This window comes from Pongo abelii, chromosome 20 (assembly GCF_028885655.2).
Source record: "Pongo abelii isolate AG06213 chromosome 20, NHGRI_mPonAbe1-v2.0_pri, whole genome shotgun sequence".
Taxonomy (NCBI): Eukaryota; Metazoa; Chordata; class Mammalia; order Primates; family Hominidae; genus Pongo; species Pongo abelii.
In genome coordinates this window covers 2966412-2992857 of record NC_072005.2, presented here as the reverse complement: position 1 = coordinate 2992857, position 26446 = coordinate 2966412, and the positions used below count along the sequence as shown (strand labels likewise).

The window sequence follows — 26446 nt, the reverse complement described above, 5'->3', positions numbered from 1 at the left end:
CCAGCGGCCGAGGCTACACTATGTGCCAGACCCCTCCCTCCCGCTGCACATCCAGAGGTAGGGCACCCTGAGGGGTCCTCCTGAAGCTGACACCCGAGACTCACGGGAGGAGCACAGATCCGGGGTGGAAACGAGGGCGCCAGAGCTGCCCGGGGCCTCACTGTGCCTGGCAGGGACAGCTCTGAGTGGTGACAGCGCTAACGGCAGCCACTGACCACACAGACGAGGGCACACAACACCCTCCCCGGGCCGTCATCCCCAGGCCCACAGAGGGCTGGGCATGTGAAGACCCTCAGTGCTCAGCTGCCCTGACACAGCCCTGTGGGGCAGGGGCCACGTAGGGAGGGAGGGGTCCAAGGGTGGGGGCACTAGGACACAGAGGAGGATGCAGGGACTACCACCAAGGTCCCCACGGGGCTGTGCTGGCAGTGTGCATGAACACTTCCTGTGAGACCCCTCCCATATGAGATCACCTATACAGGACACCCCCATACGACAACTCCCTCCTGTACAAGACCCACCGATACAAGACTCCCCCTCCCATGGTGCCCTCCTTGTACGAGACCCCTCCCACCTGAGATCCCACCCCCACGAGACCCCTCCCACCTGAGATCCCACCCCCACGAGACCCCTCCCACCTGAGATCCCACCCCCACGAGATCCCTCCCACCTGAGATCCCACCCCCACGAGACCCCTCCCACCCGAGATCCCCCTGCCCTACGAGACCCCTCCCACCTGAGATCCCACCCCCACGAGACCCCTCCCACCCGAGATCCCCCTGCCCTACGAGACCCCTCCCACCTGAGATCCCACCCCCACGAGACCCCTCCCACCCGAGATCCCCCTGCCCTACGAGACCCCTCCCACCCGAGATCCCCCTGCCCTACGAGACCCCTCCTACCCAAGATCCCCCTGCCCAAGACCCCTCCCACCCAAGACACCCTGCCCGAGACACCTCCCACCTGAAACCCCCCTGCCCGAGACCCCTCCCACCTGAGATCCCCCGCCCGAGACCCCTCCCACCCGAGACGCCCCTGCCCGAGATCCCTCCCACCCGAGATCCCCCACCCGACACCCCTCCCACCCAACACCCCTCCCACCCGAGATCCCCCGCCCAAGACCCCTCCCACCCGAGACCACCTGCCTGAGACCCCTCCCACCCGAGACCCCTCCTGTATAAGGAGTCCCTGCATTAGCAGATCTCCCACAGGTGTAAGACACCCGCGTTGGAGAACTCGTTCCCATACAGGCCCCCTCACACGAGACCTCCCTTCCCTGAGACCCCACTCCTGTACATGACACCTCTCATCAGACACCCTCCCTTAGAGCTCCTGGCCTGTATGAGCTCCTCTCCCATACCAGCCCCCACCCCGTAAGGCCCTGCCCACGGGCCCCCGTGCCGCAGCCCGGCGCACCGTCGAACTCAGGGAAGTAGTCCACCAGGTGCGAGTACAGGATCTTGTCCTCCAGCAGGTCCTTCTTGTTGAGGAAGAGGATGACGGAGGAGTTCTGGAACCAGGGGTAGGTGATGATGGTCCGGAACAAGGCTTTGCTCTCCTCCATCCGGTTCTGGCGGTAGCAAAGGCAGCGGGAATCAGAGGGGCCCTCCCTGCTGCACACAGCCCAAGGGGCAGCTGAGGGGACCCAGGTGAGGGGACCCAGGCTCGGCGGGTGGGGAAGGCCCGGCCCCCAACGCTGCCCCTGCTCAGGGCAGGGCCCACCTCGTTGTCCGACTCCACCAGGACTTGGTCGTATTCGCTGAGGGCGACGAGAAACATGATGGATGTCACGTTCTCAAAGCAGTGGATCCACTTCCTCCGCTCCGACCGCTGGCCCCCCACATCCACCATCCTGAAAGGACACAGCGCCAGGACTCAGCCACCTGGGGCCCCAAGGCCCAGTCTGCAATCGCAGGACGGCTCCCACCCAGGCCCCTCCTGCCACACCAGACTGACAGCGGCTGGAGCAGGAAGAGCCCCCACTGTTAGAACCAGCAAGGACGCTCTCAGAGAGCGGCCACACCGCCTCCGGGAGTGACCACTGCAGACCCTTCCCTCACTGGCAAAGGGGCCTGAGGCCACTGGGCCCAGGGAAGCGGGCGCTAGTGTGGGGGTATAAGGAACCCAGAGGATTCTGGGTGCCAGCTGCTGCGGGAACCTGTGATGGGTGCCCAGGGACCCTATGTCCGGCATCTGGTTGTCACCCTGAGCACAGAAGCCTTTCCCCTCACTGGGGCCAGGGACACAGATGTTCACCAAGCGTCGCTCGCAGGAGTAAACACTGATGCCACGGTTGCTCCCTGCAGGGACCCTCCAGTGACGGCTGCAGAGGGCAGAGTTGCCGGTATCCTCCTGGGGCAGAAGAGCAGGCGCAGCGCCCCACCCTGCGTGGTGAGCAGCTCAATCTCACACTCTCAGGCCACACACAAGCGGGAGAAAGAAAATCAGCTCAGACGATGTCTGCGGGCATGCGTTCCTTACGGGACGTTTGCCTCTTTCTACTTGTGACTTCTCTAAGTTTTCTATAATAAGGAAAGGCACTTTGGTCTTCTTGAAAGAATACAAAGGCAGAAGCGGAGAGTGCCCCTCAGGCCTCGGCCCCAGGCCCCAGGGAAGGCCGGGGTTCCTGCAACTCTGCCGAGGAGAGCGGGGCTGCCTTGGGCATGTGAGTGGTGAAATCCACCTGGTCTGGTCTGCGGAGGAGTCCAGCAGGCACAGGTGGATGACAGATGTGCCAGGTGACTCTAAGGGACAAGAGGGCCCGCACCAACAGCTGCGGCCGGGCGGGAGGGCAATGGGTGTGCCGACACCAGGCCACAGCCCGTCTGGAGCGCGAGGCCTCTCCTGCACGCCTGTGGCGGCTGGTGGGGCTGGGATCCGGGTCCCCCCGTGTCTTGTCCCCACCTGAGGGAGCAGGAGCCTCTCGTCACACACTGGGACGATCCCACCAGCCTTCAAGGCCTCTAGACAGGGATCAGGCCTCCAGCTGCACCCCACAGCACCTGGCCGGCCCTCTGCCGGCTCGTGGTGGACAGTGGTGGCTGACAGAGAAACAACAGCAGCAGAGAAGTAGGCTCAGGACGGGGGTCTGCACCCAGCACAGAGGGCACAGCTGGGCCGGGCGCGGTGGCTCACGCCTGTAATCCCAGCACTTTGGGAGGCCGAGGCGGGTGGATCACGAGGTCAGGAGATCAAGACCATCCTGGCTACCACCGTGAAACCCCGTCTCTACTAAAAAATACAAAAAATTAGCCAGGCGTGGTGGCGGGCGCCTGTAGTCCCAGCTACTCGGGAGGCTGAGGCAGGAGAATGGCGCGAACCCGGGAGGCGGAGCTTGCAGTGAGCCCAGATTGCGCCACTGCACTCCAGCCTGAGCGACAGAGTGAGACTCCGTCTCAAACAAACAAACAAACAAACAAAAAAAAGAGGGCACAGCCGGAGCAGCCGGAGCCAGGAAGGGCCCGGAAGATGGTGGGGAGGAGGTGACACACCCGGCCTGAGCTCAGGGAGGGGACAGGATATTTCTGACAGAGGACACAGAGGCCTGCGCTGTTAGGCCAGCATGGGGCTTCGAGGGGACCCTGAGACACGAGGTGGGGAGGGGACATTCGTGCCACACCCTGGCCTGTGCCCGCTCACCTCAGCTTTATCCTGGGGTCATGGGCCCCGTGTGAATAAAAAAGAAGAAAAACTTGAATTCTCGTAACAATATATACCATCGCCCATGTCCAGAGAAGACATTGCAGCTTCTGAGGGCCCAGCACCTGCTCGGGTCCCCGGGAACCACCCCAGAGCTTGGTGTTCCTTGGCTTGTGGCCACGTTGCTCCATCCCTGCCTCCATCTTCACACCGCATCCTCCCTGCCTGCGCTGGGAGGCCGAGCTGGGAGGACAGGTGGGGAGAACAGGCAGACGGCAGGGGGTGGCACCCCCAGCCCTGGGGTGGGTCTCAGGGCAGGGCCCTCAAGGAAAACCCCACAGACTTCCCGGAACCCTCACAATGGCCTCAGCAGTGCACCAGCTGGGTGGGGACACCCTGGCGGGGAGGCGCCATTCCCTCATGAGGACCAGTGCCAGGACGAGCTTGTGATGCAGGGGAAGGCACCCGCAACTGGAGCCACCGCGAGGCCCTCCAGGACAGAGCCGGCTAGCGCCACACACGCACGAACACCAGAACCCGGGGACAGCTCTGATCTGGAAACAGGGTCTGTGCGGATGTCACTGGTTAGGATAACGTCACACAGAGGTAGGGTGGCCCTGGCCAAGGACAGGTTATAAGAGAACAGAGACAAAGGCGCAGACGGGGAGGATGCCGCATGAGGATGGGGGCAGGGATGGGGCAGCGCGGCCACAAGCCAAGGATGCGGCCACCACTAGGAGCCGAGTGAGGCCTGGGCAGATCCCCTCGGCCTCAGAAGGACCCGGCCCCGCCCACACCTGCAACTCAGCCTTCTGGCCTCCAGCACTGGGCGGGAATAAAGGCCTGTGGTGGGAGTCTCACGCCCGACACCAGCAGCCCAGGACAGGCACACATAAAGCCGGGACCTCGGCGCTGGAGATGTTATACCGGTCCAGGAGCCAGGCAGGCAGGGTCCACGTTCTCAGGGACAGCAGAGTCCAGCCAGCTGCGCAGCCTACCGGCACAGGACCCACTGAGGGTCCCCAGGGAGAACTCAGCTCTGCTGGCCGGCCCCCAGCCACAGGGGACCTGGAGCCCCGGAGGCCCGGCAGGATCCACAGGGGCAGCCCGTGAAGAACAGAATCCACCCCACACCACCCAGCTCCTCCACCCCAGCCTGGAGCCCTCCTCCCCTCTCAGTCCCTATGACCCCTCCTTCCCTCGCAGCCTCGGTCCCCATGAGCCCCCTCCCCTGGCAGCCTCGGTCCCTATGACCCCTCCCGCACCCTGCAGCACCCCCTGCTCCGGCCGGCACTCCAGACCCCAGCCCCATGCTGGCTCCATCCAGGCCCCCGGCCCGTCCTGGAGGCCCCGTCAAATGTCTTCCCTGCCAAGTCTCTTTGGCTGCCGGTCTGGATGGATGTGGCCACATCCCCCCACACCCCCACAGCTCCTTCCCTGTGTGGCCCTGGCTCACACATACTTCGAGATAAATCTTATCTCCCGACCTGGTCAAACACACCCTGAGGATGAAGACCAGTGGGCTTTCTTTTGTTTAGTAAGACGAAACGGCCTCCCTCTGTCGCCCAGGCTGGAGTCCAGTGGTGCCATCATGGCTCACTTCAGCCTCAACCTCCTGGGCTTGATCGATCCTCCTGCCTCAGCCTCCTGAGTAGCTGGGACCACAGGTGCACACCACCACGCCCGGCTAATTTTTAAAATATTTTTTAGAGATGAGGTCTGGCTATGCTGCCCAGGGTGGTCTCAAACTCCTGGACTCAGGCGATCCTCCCGCCTTGGCCTCCCAAAGCACTGGGTGCGCAGGCGTGAGCTGGCACACCGGGCAAATGAGCCTCTCAGTACCCCCTCCCCGCCTGCTGTGGCCCGGGCGGTACCGGAAGATGATGTTCTCCAGGTCGAAAGGGTACTCGATGATGCCGGTGGTGGGCACGCGGACCCGCAGCACGTCCTGCTGGGTGGGCAGGTAGCCCGAGGTGGCGATGCGGTCAACGTCGGTCAGGTAGCTGCAACACAGAGGGGGGCACTCAGGCCGGCTGCCGGGGGCAGGGGGGCAGGACAGGGACACAGCACCCAAACCAGCGGGAGGACAGGAAGCCACCAGGAGGGGGCGGACCGCGCACTGCACCACCTACGGCAGTGTCTGAAGCAGCCCGGAGGGCTCGGGCCAACGGAGACCCTGGGGTCGCGATACGAACCTCCCAACCTCTATCCTCTCTGGGGTCTCAGGGGACAAAAATGACCCAGCACAAGAGAAAGTCCCAGGACGAGGACTTCAGCTGGTTTGGGGGGTTTGTAGTAGAGCTGCCCAGAGACGGCTACCAAGGAGGGAGACGGTGACCCAGGGCAGGGGACTTCCCGAGAGAGGCCTGGCTGGCCCTGGGGATGAGGCTTCACAAACAGGCGCATCATTAGGAGAGTCGCAGCTGCAGAGGAGGCTGCAGAGGTCACAGCAGACCCCCGTGCCCATCTCCCTGCTGCTCCCTGTACGCGGGTGCGGCACCCACCACGAGCAATGAGCCAGTGTCTACACAGCGCAGCTACTGAAGTCCACACTTGTTCCAGCTTCCTCGGTTCCCCTCATGCCTTTTCCTGCCCAGCCCACAACCCCTCTCTGGGACCCCACCCGGCATTTAGCCGTGGCATCTCCTGAGGCTCTCTGGGCTGGGACAGTTTCCCGTTTCTGACACGCTGGGCAGTCCTGAGTGGGGCGCCCCTCGAGTGGTCTGACTGGGGTGGGGGCTGTAAGAGGCTGGGGAGGCCGGGTGCCTGCTCAGACCTTTCCGGCACCGCGCGGAGATCCTGGCGAAGGTTTCGTTCCAAGTGCTTGGTTATCTGGGCCCTCCCACAGCCTCCCAGAAGCAGGGAACACACGGAGGACGGGCAGGAGGGGCGGGGGACAGGCCCGTCCCTGTCCCCTTAGGGTCTCTTCCGGTGCTGGGGGAGGGCCGGGGCCTCTGCCTGCCAAGCATGGAGGGCAGCAGTGCACAGCCTGCCGCGCGGGTGCCTTCGCCTGCAGCCACGGCCCGGCCACCTGTCAGCGCACAAGTCACCCCCTATCCCAGGCCCAGAGACTGGGAGAACCCTGACGTCAGTCAAGGTCACAGCCAGTCACTTAGTGGGAGACGTGGCTCTGGGGACGATGCCACAGGCAGGAGCGACACGGCCCAGAGTGTGTCCACCTCCCATGCCACGGCCCTCCTAGGAGACCGTGGGTTTCCCCCACAGGCCACAGGCCGGGCTCCAGCACCGAGGGTGGCCAGGAGCTCAGTCCTGACCCAGGGAGGGCAACGGCAGGGCCAGGCATACAAGCAGGCCAGTGTCACACAGAGTCCACCGGCTCCTGCCAAGGTGTGGCCCATCCAGGGATCTGCTCTGGTCCCTCCGTCCAGCCAGGTGGCCGGGGCCCACCGTGTCCCTGCCCCCGGCGAACAGGCAGGGGGCACCACAGATGCCGCGGAGGGCTTCCCGAAGGGTCCCAGGCTCCGGCCCGCAGCTGCCGTTCCCAGGCCGCCGGCGGTACGGCCGCACTTACTACTTGGCGGAGTCGGAGAGCTGGTACTCGCGCCTGCGGTCGTAGCATTCCTGGATGCCCGGGTCCTCCCACAGGGTCTTGATGGCGCTGACGTACTGATGCTCGAAGGTGGTCACCTTCTCCACGTCCACCTCCCGGATCAGGAGCGCATTGGCCTGCGAGGCGGGCAGGGGAGAGGTCGAGAGCTTGCCGGGGCCACACAGCCACCAGAAAGCTCGTGACGGCCCCTCTTCCAGGCCTCGGCTGGCCCGGGCAGCATTCTGCAGGCTGCGCAGTCAGGACCACTGACAGTTTCGTGTGAACACGTGTCAGAAAAACTCGAGGCCGCCTGGCGGTGTGGTTCCTCCAAACAAGGCGCCACAAGCAAAGCCTCCTGGCGGCGCTGTCTGCAGGGTGCTGCGGAGGCCAGGCTTCGATTCACTTCTCAGAGGTGGGGAGGGGACAGTGTGGGGAACAAGCACCCGTAGGACACACACGCTTCAAACCCAGGACCCACAGGAGGGCAGTGCAGCACCAAGCACAACCAAGCACGATGACAGAACAAACCCACAGCCCCAGCACTCGCTGCCTCGAATTCTCCAGACACACCGGGAGGCAGGAAGCCCAGTCACAGGACGTTGTAACCAGCGGCATCGCCCGCAGTGTGCAGCTCCAGACTCGGTTTCTGCCCCGCCGGCTTCTCTCTTTCGTCGGAAAAATGCTTATCAAACATCATCAAGAGCAGACACCACACCCGGTGCTAAGGACGCCGTGTGGCCCCCAAGCTGCCGCACTCAACAGTTTACATGGACCCCAACACGAGCCGCCTCCCCCTCACAGAACCCTGGGCGGCGGGTGGCATCAGGCCCCAGCTTGCTGCCCTGTCACAAAGGAAGGCCGACCACACAGACACGTGCTTGCACACACACGTGCACACCCTTTGGGGCAGACACTGTGGGGGGCCGTCCTTTCCCCTCCTGATGCTCCGTGTCCCCGTCCCCGGGGCGCACAGGCCGACATGACCAGCCCCAGTTTGGCTGAGGGACTGGGGAGGGGACATACTGGGTGGGACCCAGATGGGAAAGAAGGGAGTCTTGCCCTGGGCTCTGGGAGCCACGGGGCCCTCCCAGGCCCCCCAGAGTGGAGACTCAGCCCTTGCTTGTCCCCTCTGAGCAACGCTCCCTGGCCCCGACTCCAACTTCAGCCCTCCCCTTACACTGCCCCCAGCCTCTCAAACTGGGCTGGGATAAGCACACCTAGGGGGACTTGGAAAAAGAGACACAAACCCCAAAAATTCCACTCCCTGGAAACTTCCAGATTAGGGAGCAGCAATCTGCTTCTGCAGAGAGCCAGAGAGCACACCCAGCTTTCCTGACCACATGGACTGTCTCCAGCACTCAACTCTGCTGCTGCTGCTGAAGCACCATGGGCAACATGGCAGAAATGGGTATGTGCCAATAAAACTTTATCAACAAAATCAGTCTGCACTTTGCAGACGCCTGTTTCAGAAGCTGATGGAGATCTAAGCCCAAATATGAATGTGGACTCTCAGAGAGGGCTACAGCTGGAAGAGATCACAGCGGAAGACAGGGCAAGTGGCAAACCAAGATCTAAGGGCAAGAGCCTCACCCCTGAAAACACGGCTACAAAAGCGGGATCAACGGCCCCTCGGCTGGGAGGCCCCAGGGAGGCCACTGGCAGGAGCCACGGCTGCACGGCTGCTAGGCCTGCACCATAGGGCGGCCACTGGGGGAAACTCTCTGGACGCTTCTCAGAACGCAAAGCCAGAGTCACCCTGGGACCCAGCAATTCCGCTCCCAGGCGTAGCATGCAACTGAGGGAAGGGAACACGTCCACATAAACACATGTCCACAGACGGTCATGGCAGCTCCGTTCCCAACAGCCCACACATGAAGGCGCTCAAATGTCCGCCAGGGGGTAAATGGGCAAATACACGGTCCCTCCATGGACTGGGACATGACTCAGCCATGAACAGGGACAAGGCTCTGACCCAGGCCACTGTGTGGATGCACCTTGAGGACGTCACGCTCACTGAGAGACGCCGGACACAAAAGGCCACACGGCATGCAATCCCATTTCTATGAAATGTTCAGGACAGGCCGATCCACAGAGGCAGGGAGGGGATGTGTGGGTGCCGGGGCTGGAGGAGGGGGTGGGAGTGACGGCCGATGGGGAAGGGGCTTCCTTTGAGAAGATGAAATGTTCTGGAATCCAACAGCGGTGATGGCTGCACAACTACGCAAACATATCGAAAACCACCAAATCATACACTTGAAGCAAGTGAAGTGCACAGAATGTGAATTATAACTCAATAAAGCTGTGATTTAAAAACAGGGCATCAAACGACCTCTACTTTATCAAAAAAAAAGAAGAAAAAAAACCAGGGCGGAGGCCAGGCATGGTGGCTCATTCATACCTGTAATCCCAGCACTTTGGGAGGCCAAAGCAGGAGGACTGCTTGAGCCCAGGAGTTCAAGACCAGCCTGGGCAACATGGTGAAATTCCATCTCTACAAAAAATAAAAAAATTAGCTAGGCGTGGTGATGCACCTGCAGTCCCAGCTACCCGGGAGGCTGCGGTGGGATCACCTGAGCCCAGGAGGTCCAGGCTGCGATGAGCCTTGACCATTCCACTGCACTCCAGCCTAGGCGACAGAGTGAGATCCTGTTTTCAAAACAACACAAAACAACAAAAAACAACAGTGTGAGAAGGTGAGAAGTACAGCCCCATGGGTGAATGTGAGGGCCGACACGAGGTGCCTGGTAGGCTGCTCAGCCCGGGGAAGGGGCCGGAACCAGGAGCTCACGCTGCTTACTCCCGAGGCGACCTGGGCGAGCGGCTCACCTCACAGGGCCTCCGCTTCCCCACCCGCAGGATGCGGGCGTCCACAGCTACTTGGGAGGGAGGCTGTGGGGCTTGGCCATGCAATGCCATCACAACTCTCCAGCTGGCCCCCAGGAAGGCAGCAGTTGCTGTTTCCATGTCCATGACAGGAACGGATGGATGACCAGGGTAGCCTGGGCCGGCCGGGACCCCCGGCATGGCCCCACCCTGGCAGCGCGGCCACCATGCTTACCACCGAGCCCACAGCTGCCCAGGCGCTCCCCTTCCCAGGCGCCCGCAGGCTCACCTTGTTCTGCTCGTACTTGTAGAGGATCTTGAGCGTCTCCATGGCCCGGATCATGGCCTGCATGGCGGTGAAGATGTTCTGGTAGACGAGCTTGGTGAAGCCACGCTTGTCCTCCTCCGAGTAGCCGGCGCCGTGGATGATGCGCATCTGCTTGATGAAAGTGCTCTTCCCGCTCTCGCCCGTGCCTGGGGGACGGGGCACGTGAGGGCGGGCGGCAGCCGGGGCTCGACTCTCGTGCTGCTGCCCCCTCTTGCCCAGACCCCGCCGTGCTGCAGCGCCCAGCACAGGAAACCAAGGCACGTGAGGCTGACCGTCTCTCCACCAGACACCACAGCCTCCTGACTCCTCGGAAAGAGTTTACAAAGCGCCCTTCCCATCCTCCACCAAGCCAGGGTCTTATTGGAACCACCCCTTTTCCAGAAGTTCTGCAAGGACACACTTTCCTGGGGGCCAATTGTTGGTATTTACGTCAAAGACCACACGGTCTCAGGCCAAATCAAGTCACACGGCACCAGCCCCGCAGCTGGGACTGTGCAGGTCCACCACGGTCACACCAGTTCATGACCAACGCTCGCCAGAGGGACAGCGCACAGATGCGGCGGCGGGGCCCTGACAGATGGGCTCACCCAAGGGCATCCCTGCACAGACCACCCCCAGGGCTGGGCGCCCCCTTCCCCAGAGCTTTGCTCAGCGGCCACAGCCACACTGCCCCCTGCGCGCCAAGCACCCACAAGGCTCTCCCCTCTCCCTCTTGGCGCTGTGGCGGGGTCAGCCAGGACCGTTGTGCCTGCCGCAGGCGGCTCTGAGCACAACCCTGAACCCCTTTGCGTCTCCATGCCTGCCACAACCTTGCTAATACCCACGATGCTTCCAGAGACAAGTATGCTACCACCCCGTCTCAGAGATGGGCACACTGATGGTCCCAGGGCCCCAGAGGATCAAAAGGATTAGCAAGTCAGCCTGGAAAAACTATCGGGCAGGGGGCCCACATGGCCAGCTGTCTCTCCACCCCAGCCTCCAGATGAGCCCCCCACGCATTCTGGGTGACATAGGGGTCCTCACTGCAGCCCCAACACTGCCTCACTCCAGCCCCTCTCCTGCCTCTGCCTCTCACTACCTGGTCACCTCCTGGGCAGAGACTCCATCTCCCCACTTTTCACCCTCACATGCTGGGATGCCAATGCTGGGTTTTCCAATGTGTCCACAAATCTCTGATGCTCATCCCTTTCAATATTGGAGCCTAATTCCCCTCCCCTTGGGCATGGGCTGGACTTAGTGACCTGCTTCTAGCAAACAGAATGTGATGGAAGTGGCAGTGTGCCATCTCCAAGGCTAGTTCACAAAAGGCACAGGGCTTCCTCCTTTCCCTCAGTCTCGGGTCATGGGCTCTGGGGTAGGCAGCCGCCATGCTGTGAGGACCCTCAAGCAGCTTCACGGAGAGGCCCACGTGGTGAGGAACTGAGGCCTCCCACCAAGAGCCATTAGAGGGAGCCAGCTTGTGAGTGGCTCCTCCAGCCCCAGTCCAGCCTTCAAATGATGTGGCCCTGCTTGGCTGGTATCCTGACTATAACTTCTGAGAGACCCCAAGCCAGGATCACTCAACAAAGTGCTCCCACATTTCCAACCCTCAGAAACTATCTGAAATAAGTTTTGTTAATTTAAGTTGCAAAGTTTTGGGGTGACCCCATTACACAGCAATAGTTAACTTCTAATTTCTAAAAAGAGACTGCCTCAACTCCCTACTCAGGTAATAACCCTGCTCAGGCCTCCCTCCCAGCGTGCCCCCAGCCCACTTCTCCAGGCTCGCCTTCACCACCCTGTGTCTCTGAATCTTCTGGCACCTCCCCACTTCCTCACACGTCCTACGCTGTACCCTCTGCCCACAGTTCTGTTCCAATCACAGCTGCCGAAAGGCTGCCTGGTGCTGGGACCCAGCTCACTTCCTCTCACAGCCTCTGCTCCAGAAAGCCCCCGAGCCCCAACACAACTCTCCCTGTGGTACTTTCTGGAACCTTCCTTGCTGCCCACAGTAGATATCATTGCGCAGGTGCCTGTCGCGGGCCCCCTCGCCTGGCAGCTCCTGGAGATGAGACAGGCTGCGTGTGTCCCACAGTGGCCACAGTGCTGCCTTCGGGAGGCCCTCGACAAAGCCCAGGAACTGCCCACAGCACCTGAACTCCCTGTGGGGGGTCTCGCAAAACACCCGACACATCCCGAGTGGGGAGCCCCAGTGGCGGCTGCCTCTCCCCAGTACTTTTCTCAACCACCCTGAGTCCTTTTCAGAAGAAAGAAAATTGATTTTGATTGTCTCAGGTAGTAATCTGCCTCCCAGCCCTCACCTCATCCACAAAAGGTCAAACCCACCCAAGTTCCGGGACAGGAGGAGTGAGGGTGAGTGTGAAGGTGAAAACACCTTCTCCCCGGAGGGACCCCCACACGCCCTTCCCTCACTGCGCCCTGAAGAGAAGGGCGGTGGCATGGAGGGGATGCAATCTGAGGCCAGGGATCCTCGGCCTCAGCTCTACTGATGGGTGCTGAACCCTGGGCCCTGAGGGGTGCTCAGCAGCAACCCTGGCCCCCACCCACTCCATCTCAGGAGCACCCCCCCGAATTGTGACAACCACAGATGTCCCCAGACACTGCCAGTGTCCCGTGGGTCAAGACTGCCCCCAGATGAGACTCTATGTCTAACAAAACGCTATTGCAAAAGATGGCTGCTCCGTGGGTTTGTTTGGAAGGGTGTTGCACCTGGAAACAGCAAACACTCACACACACTGAAAGCCACACCTGACACGAGACCAGCACACACTGCAAGCCTGCACCCCGGCACAGGCCCCATGCAGCAGGCAGGAGGCGAGGAGGGCCCTGCACTCAGGTCAGAAGGCGCCGCGCCTTGGTAACTTTGCATCCAAGACACAAGGTCCCTCAGGCCATAAACACCTCAACTATGAAACAGAAAAGCAAGCCTCAGCTCTCAGCGAGGATGCGGGGAAGACCAAGACGGCTGAGAAGGAGTCTGAAACACCACAGGTCACTGCCCAGATGAGAACTGGCTCGGTACTACTGTTTGGGGTTGTGTTTTGTTTTTTCAGATGGAGTCTTGCTCTGTTGCCCAGGCTGGAGTGCAGTGGCGCAATCTTGGCTCACTGCAAGCTCCGCCTCCGGGGCTCAAGTGTTTCTCCTGCCTCAGCCTCCCAAGTAGCTAGGACTACAGGCATGCACCACCACACCTGGCTAATTTTGTATTTTTAGTAGAGATGGTGTTTCTCCATGTTGGTTAGGCTGGTGTCAAATTCCTGACCTCAGGTGATCTACCTGCCTCGGCCTCCCAAAGTGCTGGGATTACAGGTGTGAGCCACCGTGCCTGGCCTGTTTTGCGTTTTCTAACGAAGGCAAAAATGACAACCACAGCCCTGGCTCGCCAAGTACCCCCATGGAGCTCTGCAGAGGCAATATGGGTACACTGATGGGGGAGGGAGGTGGTTCACACCTATGCGCACATACATATATGCACAAAATGCACACGTGCACACCACACATACATGTATGCATGCATGTACATCCACACACACGTGCACACATGCAGGTACACGTACACACACATGCAGCCCGTACACAGCTGGGTGGCTGCATGCTAACCCATGTGCACCACTCCTGCTGGGTGGAAGCCACCCGTGTCTCCCACATAAACCACCAAAGCCAGGAGAGGTTGCAGAGGGAGGCAGGAGCCCAGCAGGAGCTCTGGTGGCCCTGAGGTGCTGGCCACTGTTAAGCCCAGCCGTACAGGGGCCAAGGATGAGGCTCTGGACAGCACTCAAGCCAGGCAACGTTACTACGTTTGGGTTTTCAAGATGCTTTGGCCCCAGCCTGCTTTTCAAGTCGCCCTGTCTCCCCGCGCCAACTCAGCTGCTGCCGCCTTCGATCACACAGCGCCTTGGAGCTGGGATGCAGGGGTCCACCACACACAGCAGACCCAATGTCTGGATGCCTGGGTCCTGCCTGAGACCTCACACCCCGCGGCTGGGGCTCAACATCCAGGGTCCTGGTCAGCAGAGGCTCGCTCCCACCCGACCGGCCGCCATGTGGCCCCAAAGCAACTGCCCCAACTCGGGCTTCAGCCCACATGGCTCCACCCTGACCCAGCCTGCCCCGCCTGAAGCCACACTCCCCCTGAAAGACATCTGAGCTGGAACGCTCTTTTGGCTCCAAAATCTTCAACAGCTGCCCACTGGAAAGAAATGCCAGCCCACTCCTCCCAAGACAATGTGTGAGCCCCTCTGAGATGCCGCCTCACTCTGGACTCGTCCACAGCCCCCTGCCATCCCTCATCTCCCGGTCTCAGGCCACTGCAGGGCACCTGCCAGGGCAGAGCCTTCTGTCCACTCCTCACCACGCACATCAAGCACCACAGCAGCTTTACTCGTAAAAGCCAAAAAACCGAAGCTCCAGAGACCCTTCAGCAGGTGCACGGGTGCAAAGACCCCACGCACAGACCGCTGCTCGGCGCTGGGCAGGAACGGACCACTGACCACACCGCCACCCCAAGGGCAATGCACCAAGTGGTCCCACCCATAGCAATGAATGTCTGTGATCCCCCCAAATTCCTGTTAAAATTCTCACCCCTAAGACAGTGGTCTTGGGAGGCGGGATCAGCTTCTTCCGCTGCGGAGCTCTGGGGGGCTCTTTCATGAGGGCACTGATGGTTCCAGGAGGGATCCCATTCGCATGAGGACACAGCAAGAAGGCACTGCCGTCTACGAACCAGGAAACACAACCACTCCCTACACCAAATCCACAGCGCTGCTGTCTATGTACCAGGAAGTGCAACCCCCCTTCCCCCCACCCCCCCAAATCCACAGAACCTTGATCTTGGACGTCCAGCCTCCAGAACCATGAGACAAACTCAGGTAGTTTATAAGCCACTGTGCCTGCAGTATTGTCACAGCAGCCCGAGCTGACTGAGACGGTGACAAAATGTTAGGAAAAGAGGACACTGTGGGAAGCCGGGGATCCGGCCAGGGGTCCAGACATGAAAGGGCAGCTGGGAGGGTCCTGCAGGACAGATGCTGCCTGGCCCCTGCCTGTGGCAGGGGAGCACACACTCCACAGGTGATGAGTCAAACCCAACTTCACATGCACCCCTCCCACCCTCCCTCCCTGCCACGAGGCCACACCCACCACCGGGTCCCGCTGTGAGACCCCCAGGTTCCTGCCTCACACTGGGTCTGGAGCTGCTGAGCTCAGCCTCCCAGGAGGCCGTCGTGGGCACTGGCAACTGTGTGCGACACTTGCTGCAGCACCAGAGTTAAATATAAACTACCCCTTCAATCATGTCCTTCCCCTTCCCAAACGCCCGGAGAACTCCCATTGCAGAAATCCAAAGGCCTGGTGTTCAGGAAGCGCCCAGCACCCCCACAGCACAGGCCCTTCGAGGGTGGCTCTGCCATTCCCTCCTCAGTGAGGTGTGGCAGTCCCCGTCTGCAGCCTGCCTCATCAGCTTCCCGAGCGCAGGGGCTGTGGCTGCCTTGCCCACCTGCACCCCTAGCCCCTATGCAGAAGGCGCTGTGTACATGTTTCCTGAGCGAACCGAATGAACCTGGCCCTGGTCCACGGTGCTGGATCCCTCATGTCCCCATTGGGTCCCCAGCACTCCAGTGCCCGTCAGGATGGACCTGACTGCGTGTCACCAGCCATGGCTCCTGGGAGAATGGGGCCCACATCTCCCACACCTGAGGGAGCCTAGGTCTCCGGGAGGCCCCCACATAACCACAAGCAAGGTGCTTTGCCTCTGCAAGCATGGTTCCTGGTGGGCCTGCCACAGGCCACCCCACAGTGGACCCCAGATGCTAGGGAGCCTGCAAGAGGCACATCCTCAGGTGCACTCAGCACGCCACCACTAGGAGGGGCCAGAGTCCGCCCACTGCTCCCACTGAGCCAGCAGCTTCCAGAGGAGAAAACCACCCTCCCGACTGGACCCGCTGGCCAAGATCTGGAGAGGCCAACCAGGAGGAACGAAGTATCTGCCCCGGCTTCCTTTTCCCCAGCGGGAAAGGAAAACGGAAGAAAAGGAGGCTCCAAGCCCCACAAGAGGGCGCAGCCCTGAGAGCAGGAGCTGGGGGCTCATCTGATGCTCAAGATTCAATGCCGGGTGCGGTGGCTCACGCCTGTATCCCAGCACTTTGAGGCCAAGGCATTTGAAGTCAGGAGTTCAAGACCAGCCTGGCCAACATGGTGAAACCCCGTCTCTACCAAAAAATTTACAAAAATGACCAGGCACGGTGGCTCACGCCTGTAATCCTGACACTTTGGGAGGCCAAGGTGGGCAGATCACGAGGTCAGGAGATCGAGACCATCCTGGCTAACATGGTGAAACCCCGTCTCCACTAAAACTACAAAAAATTAGCCAGGCGTGGTAGCGGGCGCCTATAGTTCCAGCTACTTGGAAAGCTGAGGCAGGAGAATGGTGTGAATCCAGGAGGCGGAGCTTGCAGTGAGCTGAGATTGTGCCACTGCACTCCAGCCTGGGTGACAGAGCAAGACTCTGTCTCAAAAAAAAAAAAAAAATTACAAAAAAAAAAATTAGCTGGGTGTGACAGTGGGCGCTTGTAATCCCAGCTACTCAGGAGGCTGAGGCAGGAGAATCGCTTGAACCCAAAAGACAGAGGTTGCAGTGAGCAGAGATTGTACCACTGCACTCCAGCCTGGGTGACAAGTGAGACCATGTCTCAAAAAAAAAAAAAAAAAAAAAAAGATTCAAGGTTGGGTGCAGTGGCTCACACCTGTAATCCCAGCACTTTGGGAGGCCAAGGCAGGCGGATCACCTGAGGTCAGGAGTTTGAGACCAGCCTGGCCAACATGGTGAAACCACATCTCTACTAAAAATACAAAAATTAGCCGGGTGTGGTGGCAAGCTCCTGTAATCCCAGCTTCTCGGGAGGCTGAGGCAGGAGAATCACTTGAACTCAGGAGGCAGAGGTTGCAGTGAGCTGAGACTGCACCACTGCACTCCAGCCTGGGCAACAGAGTGAGACTCTGTCTCAAAAATAAATAAATAAATAACAAATAAAAATAAAAAATATATAAAGATTCAAGTAAGTAACCCATGACCTCAGTGGCAGGGCTGAGACCTGGGAACCGACACCTGGGAGTCAGACTTCCAGGGTTCCAGGCTGCTTCCCGTCTATGACACCTAAGCCGAGCCCCACAGTGCCCAAGACTGTGAGATGTGGGCCTAGAAGCCAGGAAGCCCCCACCGGGCTGCAGGGAGGCCGGGCCAGTGCACACACCGGGAGCAAGGCCAGAGCCACAGGGCCCCACCTGGGCGATGCACACGACCGTTCGTCAGCACCCATGAGAAGGCGGGTTGGTGGCAGCCCACGCGTGTGCATGCGTGTGCCTGTGATCTTGGCTCTTGGAAACAGCCGGGAAATCTAACCCTGGCCACGAGCTGTGCCGGCGGGTGTGGGATCAGAGCCAGGCAGCAACCTGACGCAGGGGCCCGAGGAGGGGCAGCCCTCCTGCAGCGGAGGACGGACGCCCCTCATCCAGCTTCACAAGGGGCCTCATGCCTGCCCCGCTTCAGTCTCAGAACCCCAGGAGGTAGACAGCACCTCAGCGCCTGATTGACTGGAGGGGAAAGTGAGGCACGGAGAGGACAAGCTGCCTCCCTGAAGTCACACGACCCCTAACGGCAGGGCCCGAACAGACTTGGGTCTCCGGGCTCCGCAGCTTATCCCCGGCAGGCAGCCCAAGACGTGCTCTTCTGTTCCAGCATGCACCCTCAGGCAGGGAGGCGAGAAGACAAGGAGGCACCCTGAGAGAGGAAGTGCACCCGGCCAGCCCCGCTGCTGAGGCTCAAGAAAGAGCTGCCCCGAAACTCACTACCCCAGGTGGGGCATGACAGCCAAGGGCAGCGATGGCAGGACAGCCTCTGGACTGGAACCCAATCCCATCTCCACAGCAGCAGAGTCCCCAGGTGCCTCAAAGGTGCAGACACTAACTGCCCCTCGCCAGTCAGGGGCCATGCCACCTTGTTCTATTCCCACTGAGGCTTCCGTGCAGACTGGCTCCCAAGTGGGAGTGACACCCCCCCCCCCCACTGGAAGTGGATGGTGTCACTCACCCACGTTTTCTACTTTTTTGTTTGTTTGTTTTCTTTTGTTTGTTTTTTTGAGACAGAATCTCTCCCTCAGTCGCCCAGGCTGGAGTGCAGTGATGCAATCTCGGCTCACTGCAACCTCTGCCTCCTGGACTCAAGTGATCCTCCCACCTTAGCCACCCAGGTAGCTGGGACTACAGGTGCACACCACCAAGTCTGGCTAATTTTTTGCATTTTTAGTAGAGACAGGGGTCTCGTCATGTTGCCCAGGCTGGTCTCGAACTCCTGGACTTGAATGATCTGCCTGACTCGGCCACTCAAAGTGCTTGGATTACAGGCGTGAGCCACCGCACCTGGCCATACAAAATTTCTGAGCTCCTGTCTCCTCACGTGCTGGGTCTTCCCACAGCCATTACTGAAGCCCCCTGACAGCCTGGGAAACTGGTCCCCAGCCTCGCCCAGCCCATCTAACCCAGTTGTGGGCACTGGCCCAGACAGCTCCACCTGGGGAACAGGGACAGACCCCCACCCCTGCCCAGCTCACTGACTGTCGCCAAAGAGTCTGGGATGAGATCGCTGATGGGGGAAGTGCAGGAGTCTGGAGGCCCAGGCCCCCTCTCCAGACATCTGCCCAGGCCACCAGCAAGGGCCTGACCGGTCAACCCTCGCCCCATCCAGTGGGACGAAGGCTGAGCAAACCAGCGTGGCTGGAGAAAGGGCTGCTTCATTCATCCCACAGGTGGGCCCGGCCCCACCACAGCCCTGGGGGCTTCATTCATCCCACAGGTGGGCCCGGCCCCACAGTCCCTGGGGATTAGGACAGGCAACAGAACAGCCACATCTCTGCAGGCTGCACAAGTCCCGCTCGGTGGCGGGGCCCAGCACCCATCAGTGTGGACACAGTTAACAACAGCAACAGACACAGCGCCCTCCAGTTTGACCACACCCTTCAGCCCCCCACCCTACTCCGTCCCTGCAGGGCCCCTGAAACATCAGGGTGACCACACAGGTTTGACAGAAGAGAAAACGGAGCCTGGGCCGCCAGACAGTGCGGTACCCAGAGCACCAACTCCGAGGTCAGACGGGGACAGAAACCTGGGCCAGCACCGTCCCTCCTGGAGCCTCCCAGGCCTTGGGGTCCCCATGTGGATGCCATCCAGGGAGCACCACCGCCCAGGGTTACTCGGCAGCTTTTCGGTGCAAAGCAGCCAGCAGGAAGGGCGGCCACAGGGGACAGGAGGGCTCCCTCCCTGCTGTCTGCTGCACTGGCCTCATCTCATTTAATCCTTCAACAATCCTACAGGGGGAGGGACATCTTTCCCACGTGACCGATGGGGAAACTCAGGCCACGAGAGGGAAATGACTCGCCCCTGGCTCCCTCCAGAGTGTGCCCCCACTGCCCCGTGCTGGCCAGCCCAGGGCAGCCCAGGCCACAGGCAAGACTCAGAAAGTAGCTTCTGAGAGCCAGCTGCACACTGTCCCCGGGGACCCCTCCTGCCCGGTGCACAGGCCCACAGGCAGGTGGCAACCGAACCTGCCCCAGCAGAGACCCCTGGCGTGCACCAGGCCAGCCTGCAGGGCGTTGGAGAGTGCCGGGCCACTCCTCTCCATTTCCCTGCGTGATCTGCCTTCAGTCAGCCAATGACGGTCACTCGCCAAGCATCTCTGAGGCCTGCACAGCTCAATGACACGGGCAGGGAAGCAGGGAACCAAGGACACGCAGCTGACGACGGCCACGAGAAGGGAAGGGGGCTGCTAAGACACACGGGTCAGGGGTCCTGCTCCCAGGGACACTAACCGATGTCTGGGGACTTCTGTGGTTGTCACAACTGGGGGGTGCTCCTAGCCTGGTGTGGGTGGAGGCCAGGGACGCTGCTCAGTACCCTGCAGTGCCCAGGACAACCCCACCCCAGAGAATGATCCAGTGTAAAACACCCATGGAGCTGAGGCTGGGGAATCCTGATCAAGGTGTCTGTGGGCAGATCCCAGATCCCAGGGCAGGATCCCCCACGGAGCAGTTTCTCACAGAGCACCCAATGTGTGCCACACACGCCAGGTGCTGTGGACGCGACAAGATATCACCACGCTGGCAGCAGGAGCAGCAGCCAGCATTCAGTGGGTGCCCACGTGCGGTGGGATGGGGATCACCACCGAGTCCTCACCCCACTGCCCCCTGAGGAAACTGAGGCACAGACCTGAAGTCCCACAGTTGCAAGAGGCAGAGGTGGGCTCTGAACCTGAGTCTCCCCAGGCCACGTACCTGATCCGGACACCACACTGCTCCCAGGCCCTGCAGGTGGCCCGAGGACCCACCCACCAGTGCTGTCCTGAGAGCGCCTGTCGGCAGGCTGTAGGAGGCCAGGCTGGACCAGGAACCCCCACAGCAGAGACCATCGGAGGCTTCTGACCCAGAGGCAGGGAGTGGGGATGGAGGGTGGGAGACTGGACCACAGACATCTTGACAGCGGGGGAGGGATGTGGCCAGGCCCAGATGACAGCGAGAGTCTGGATCCAGGGCAGCCAATTCTGGACAGTCCAGAAGATCTGCCAGGTGCCCTACAGAGGACAGACACGGTGGGAGGCCCCCCGGGGGGGAATGCTCCACGCAGGACCTGGCGGCAGGAGCTACATGCACCTGCAACCACCTGCACGCCAGCAAACCGGCACTTAGGATCCCGGTTCTGCGAAAGGACTTAATTTCTGCCAGATAATGACCCTGCACGTGGGCCTTCCCAGAACCCCTGGCCGTCCCTAATCGCATCCACCGCTCTCAGTCACCCAGGTGGGCAAGCCACACAAGGCTTCCCATCCTCCACTCACAAGCTGGGGTGCCCAGCGGGGAGAACACAGCCCTGCTGGGGACCCAGAAGGGGCGCCGGGTCCCAGCTCTGTCTACAGGGTAGGGCCGAGCAGGACCCGAGAGCGCCCCTCTAAGATCCGTCCGACTCCGCCACACACCTCTCCAACCTCCTGATGCCACGGCGTCCTCCCCATGCTGCCCAGGGTCCCGGTCCCAGACAGAGACAGGCTCCACCACAAGACTCAGAAAGTGAAACCTCTCGTGGTTAAATCTCGGAGGAAAGCACTTCCTCCACTCTCACCACAGCAGTGGCAGAGCCGGGCAGGAGGCTCAGGAGGAAGCTCCATGGAGCTCACAGCTGTGGAAGGGAGCTTCCCCGACCATGCCCGGGAAAAGCAGACCCTTTCAGCCACAATCATCATAACTGATTACATGTAAACGCAAAGGACGTGAGAGCAGGCCCGGACCGAGTCCCCACGTCTCCCCAGCCTGGGCTCGGGCTTGGGAAGTCAAGGTTGGACGAGGCCATCCAAGGGCGCTTCCTGCTCCCAGAGTCTTCTGGGACACGGCACAGCCACCCTGCCAGGCGCCAGAGGCCACGCTCCACGCCTCCCAACACTAGGCCAACAGAGGCCCGGCCCTTCCCGTGGGGCCACCGCACCCCATGCTGGATCCCGGGCCTTGTCACTGCCCCGTGGGGGCCGGCGCAGGCCGGACAGGAAGCCTCCGGAACTAACCATCCTGCTTTATTTAGAAAGCCTGGAGCCACTCCGGCTCAGCCTCGCTAGCAGCCTCAGGCTCCGGGAACAGGCACTGGCGTTCATTCCCATGGAAGTCCCCACGTTTCCAACCACAAACCTGCCACAAGGAACTATACGGGGGTCCCCTCCACAGTTTACCAGGGAGACGGAAACCTAACAGCCGAGGGCTTCCCGTGACAGGCAGCGGCCCAGCAGGCCTGGGGAATGGGAACTCAGATCCAAGAGCTCTCGGCGGGGCCTGCAAGAGCTCTCCAGGCCACAGGGCGGACGCCGGGATGGCGGCGGCGCGGCACGGAGGCTGGAGCAGCGTGTGCACTAAGTGTTCAGTACATGCTCGCCACTCCTGTTCCCATCCACAGCTGTCACCAACATCAACAGAAGTGTTCATAAGGACAAACCTGGAATACCATGGGTATAAAACAATATACGCATTCACACCCATGCATACACTGAGTAGTGAATTCACACACACGGCTTTGACCATGCATAGAAAAATACTCTATAAGCACTCATGGAAACTTCTGACAAAATAATTTGCACTGATTATCCCTCAGCTTTGCCAAAAGCATTTTACGTTGTATGCTACCACACAGTAAAGGGTCTCAAATGGGGGCAACATGCCCCCCAAGGGACAGTGGGCACTGTCTGGAGACATCTGTGGTTATCAGGACTTGGGGGAGCTCCTGGCATGGAGTGGGTGGAGGCCTCGGACACTGCTCAGCACCCTGCAGTACCCAGGGCAGCCCCACCCCAGAGACCGACCCAGCCCAATGCGCACAGGGCCCCAGGGAGACCTGTTGTATGTAACGGAGAGGCCCATTTGAGGCGTGAACAGCACATTTTAGCCGCTGCGGGAGAGGCGGCACGGCAGCCGGAGCCCCGTCCAGCTCTAGGGCTCCATAAGGTCCCTCCCCACCCCGAAAACAGGGCACGGAACGTCCTCGCCAGGCTGACCGACCTCACAGGCCATGTGCAGCCCCAGGGAGGCAGCGGATGAGAGTGAACGGACACGGCGTTCTTCCAGAACATGCTCCACCTGGTTGCAAACCCAGGAGTCAGGGCAGGGCCCTGGAGCCTGGAAGGAACCAGCACCACCCACATATACGAGACCCTCCTGGGCCCCAGATGCCACAGGGGTGCGGTGGCAGGCCCCGCCTCCCTCCCCGACATCCACTCCACATCGCTGTACGGGCGCCATGGCGGAGAAGGAGGGATGGAGCCCCCACTGCTAAGGGGCAGGGGAGGAAAGAATTCTAGGGAGAGGCAGACCCGGCTTGGCTGGGCCTCCTGCGGAGCGCCAGGACCTCCACCCAGAGGTCTCTGAACATTCCGTGGGCCGCAGGCGCCATAGCCACCTGCTGCAGCCCAACAGCCCCTTCCTCCCGGGGAGCCTCGGCCCCACCCTCTAGCTGCTCCCTGAAACACGGGGACAATCGCAAGCTCGGGGCTGGCCTAATGGGATAATGGAATGAGTTCCCACAAGCAGGCAGGGAGCCTGACAGAGGTTCCCTCCCCTGCACCCTGGGGCCCCAGCCCCTGGACCTCAGGTGGTCAAAGTCCTCCCAGCAAGGGGCCCTCCAGCTGGGATGCAAGATTGCTTGGACGGGAAGTTTTCTGAGGGTCTGTCGCATCAGATTCCCAAAGGGGTCCCTGGCTCCAACTCCTTGGGTGTGAAGCCCTCCCAACCCCCTGGCAGCCCTGGCCCTCTGCATGGCACTGACACCAGTCCTCCTTGGGTCGCACGTGAGCTCACGTCTTCCTCACTGTCCTATCTGCCCCGCCTGGCCCTGAGCCTGACAGCAACCTCCCATCTTACAGGCTGATAGGGGTCAACTTCCAGGCTCACAGAGTGGGAGGGGTGGGACTGCAGACAGAGGTGCTCCTGCAGCAGACACCCCCGAGCCACAGGCGGGCACTGGACAGAGGATGCGGGAAGGGCCGCATCACTTCCAGACTTGCTCCAAGCAGCCAAGGCGGCAGACACGGGAGCCCCTGACCTTCGTCCTTGAACCCTGTGTCAATCTCAAGTCCAAAGTGCAGGCACAGAAGCCTGGGTGCACGCGGGGAAAGCGGTGGGGGTTCTGGAGGTCACAGAGCCACAGGGCAAAGCCACCTGGTAAGATCTTTATGACACCAGTAATTACTAACTCCCCTCCATCCAAACGAAGTCCATGACCCACTACAAAAGCCAGCCAGTGCCACTCTGTGCAAAGTGCCACCACGCGGGCCCCACTGCACATTTCCTCCAAACGTGAGGGCCATAGCTCTGCCTTACTCGCGTCCCCTGGAAAAATGGCCCATTTTAGAACCCTTAGGTAAATCCAAACACAAGTTTGGGGAAAAAAATCAAGAAGGCATTTCATCCAAGGCACCTCTCTAACCCGGGACACGGAGGGCCCTAAGAGGCTCACAGCAGGAGAGGCATTGTATTCCCCACACAACATGCGACCTGCCTCCTCCCCAGGAGCCACCGCCACCAACACGCCCCCTCCTCCGTCACCGCTGCCTCTGCACGCATTTCCGACCTTCCCCGCCGCCCCGCCCCCGGCCCAGGAGCTAACCTAGGAGCTCCGGAGGGCAGGGGCGGGGCAGGGCAAGAGTTTCTGTTTTGTAAACGACTGAAGGGGCCCTTATTTAGGGTGACAACACTTTACAGCTGGCCCGACTGGCTCCCTGCAGCAGGTGTGCCTTGGGGAGAAGGAGGTTCACCAGCAAACCTTCTCCAGGACGGTGGGGAGGAGCCGGCAGGTAGGGGGCTGCTCCCAACGAAGACTCAGCGTGGCTCCCACCAGGACTCTAAGGAAGGGGGCGGGGGAGGCTGCCGAGATAGCTGCTTGGGACAACAAGCAAAGGCTCCCTCAGGTGTCAATCGCCCCACCCTCAGCTGAGCAGAACCCTGAGGAGAGGAGAGGCTGTCTTTTTCCCACAGGGTGCATTCCAGCCAAGAGGAGTACGGGGTTTCCCGGAACAGGAAGGCAGGAGGATGGCCCTGAAGGGAATGGGGGGATAGGGGGCACGGAGGAGTCTTCGGGGGGATGGGGGTGTACGGGGCCTGCATGGAGGGTACAGGGCTCTGCCTGGAGGGAAGGGTCAACGCGGGGCCCAGAGAAGTGAGGGGTGAGTGTGCCCTGTGGGTTACAGCCCAAAAGTCTGGCCCTGAAGGGGTAGCGAGGGGTGGGTACTCCGGTGGGGTAAGGTCAGAAGGTCCCTGTGCAGGGAGAGACTGGTCCCTTGAGAAGGGACAGAGGGCAAATCCTGAAGAGTCCTGGAGGCCCAATGTGGACGGCAGAAACTGGGAGCTGACCTAGGAGGGATCGGGGGCCTGATCCAGACAGGACAGACACGGGCTGACACCGGAGGGTCCCTGGTGCCAACGTGAACAGCACAGGCAGGGGCTGACCCCGGAGGGTCCCAGGTGCCAACATGAACAGTTAAGGCAGGGGCTGACCCCAAAGAAATCAGGGGCCCGGAGCTGACCTCGGAGGGTCCCGGGTGCCGACCTAGACGGCAAAGGCAGGGCTGACCCCAAAGGGTCCCGAGCCGACCCGGACGACACAGGCAGGGCTGACCCCGGAGGGCCCCGCCTCGACCCGGACAGGCAGGGCAGGCACAGGCAGGGCTGACACTCGAGGGTCCCGCGAACCGGACAGGCAGGGAAGGCACAGGCAGGGCTGACCCCGGAGGGTCTCGCGACCCGGACGGCACAGGCAGGGCTGACCCCGGACAGGCAGGGCAGGCACAGGCAGGGCAGGGCCCGCAGCCGGCAGGCCCGGGTGCCGCACTCACCGAGCAGCAGCAGCTTGAGCTCGCGCCGGGCGTCGCGCTTGTCCCGCCGCAGCTGCTTCTCGATCTCGGCGTTGATCCGCTTGGACTCCTTCACCTCATCGCTCAGGCAACACGCCATCATGGACTCCAGAGTCATCGTCCCGGCCCCGGCCGCCGCGGCCGCCTGCCCGCCGCCGCCCCCCGGCCCCCGGCCCGGCCCTGGCCGGAGCCGCCTCGGCCGCCGCCCGCCGCGGCCCTCCGGACTCGGCCCCCGGCCCTCGGCCCCGGGCCGGCCCGCCCCGCCTCGGCCGCCGCCTGGCGAGCCGCCGGGTCCCCGCTCGGGCCGCGCCAGCCGCGGAGTCCCGCGCGGCCGCACTTAGCCCGCGCCGCCGCCGCAGCTACCGCCAACCGCAGCCGCCGCAACCGAGCGACAGCGCCGGACAACCTAGCCGGCTGGGAGCGCAGCCCGCGACGGGCAGACGGTGCGGCCAATGGGAGGGGCCGGCGGCCAAGCGCGCCCACCGTGGGGGCGGGACTAGCGGCCTGGGCGGGGCATTGGCGGGCGCGAAAGGGGCGGGGCGGGGCGAGGGCGGGGGGCCCGCGGGTTTGGTTGCGCCGACGTGGGAAGGGGGACGCGCAGCCGGGAGCCGGGGCGGGGCCGCCCGGGATTGTGGGAATGTGGCGGACTCGGCCGGCCAGGCTCGGCTCCGCTCGGCTCCGT

General features: G+C 61.5%; 1 protein-coding gene across 1 annotated transcript in view; it reads right to left on the bottom strand.

The window, feature by feature from the left end:
* GNA11 (G protein subunit alpha 11) overlaps positions 1 to 26173 on the bottom strand; it is a 29915-nt gene extending 3742 nt beyond the window's left edge. Inside the window, exons 1-6 of the mRNA XM_024237618.3 lie at positions 25747 to 26173; positions 10302 to 10486; positions 7172 to 7326; positions 5514 to 5642; positions 1723 to 1852; positions 1417 to 1570 (exon numbers count right to left, since the gene is read on the bottom strand). Coding sequence (XP_024093386.1) covers positions 1417 to 1570; positions 1723 to 1852; positions 5514 to 5642; positions 7172 to 7326; positions 10302 to 10486; positions 25747 to 25882 — 889 coding nt within the window. The 5' untranslated portion in view covers positions 25883 to 26173. The remainder of the gene's footprint in view (positions 1 to 1416; positions 1571 to 1722; positions 1853 to 5513; positions 5643 to 7171; positions 7327 to 10301; positions 10487 to 25746) is intronic.
* Between the last annotated feature and the right edge of the window lie 273 nt (positions 26174 to 26446).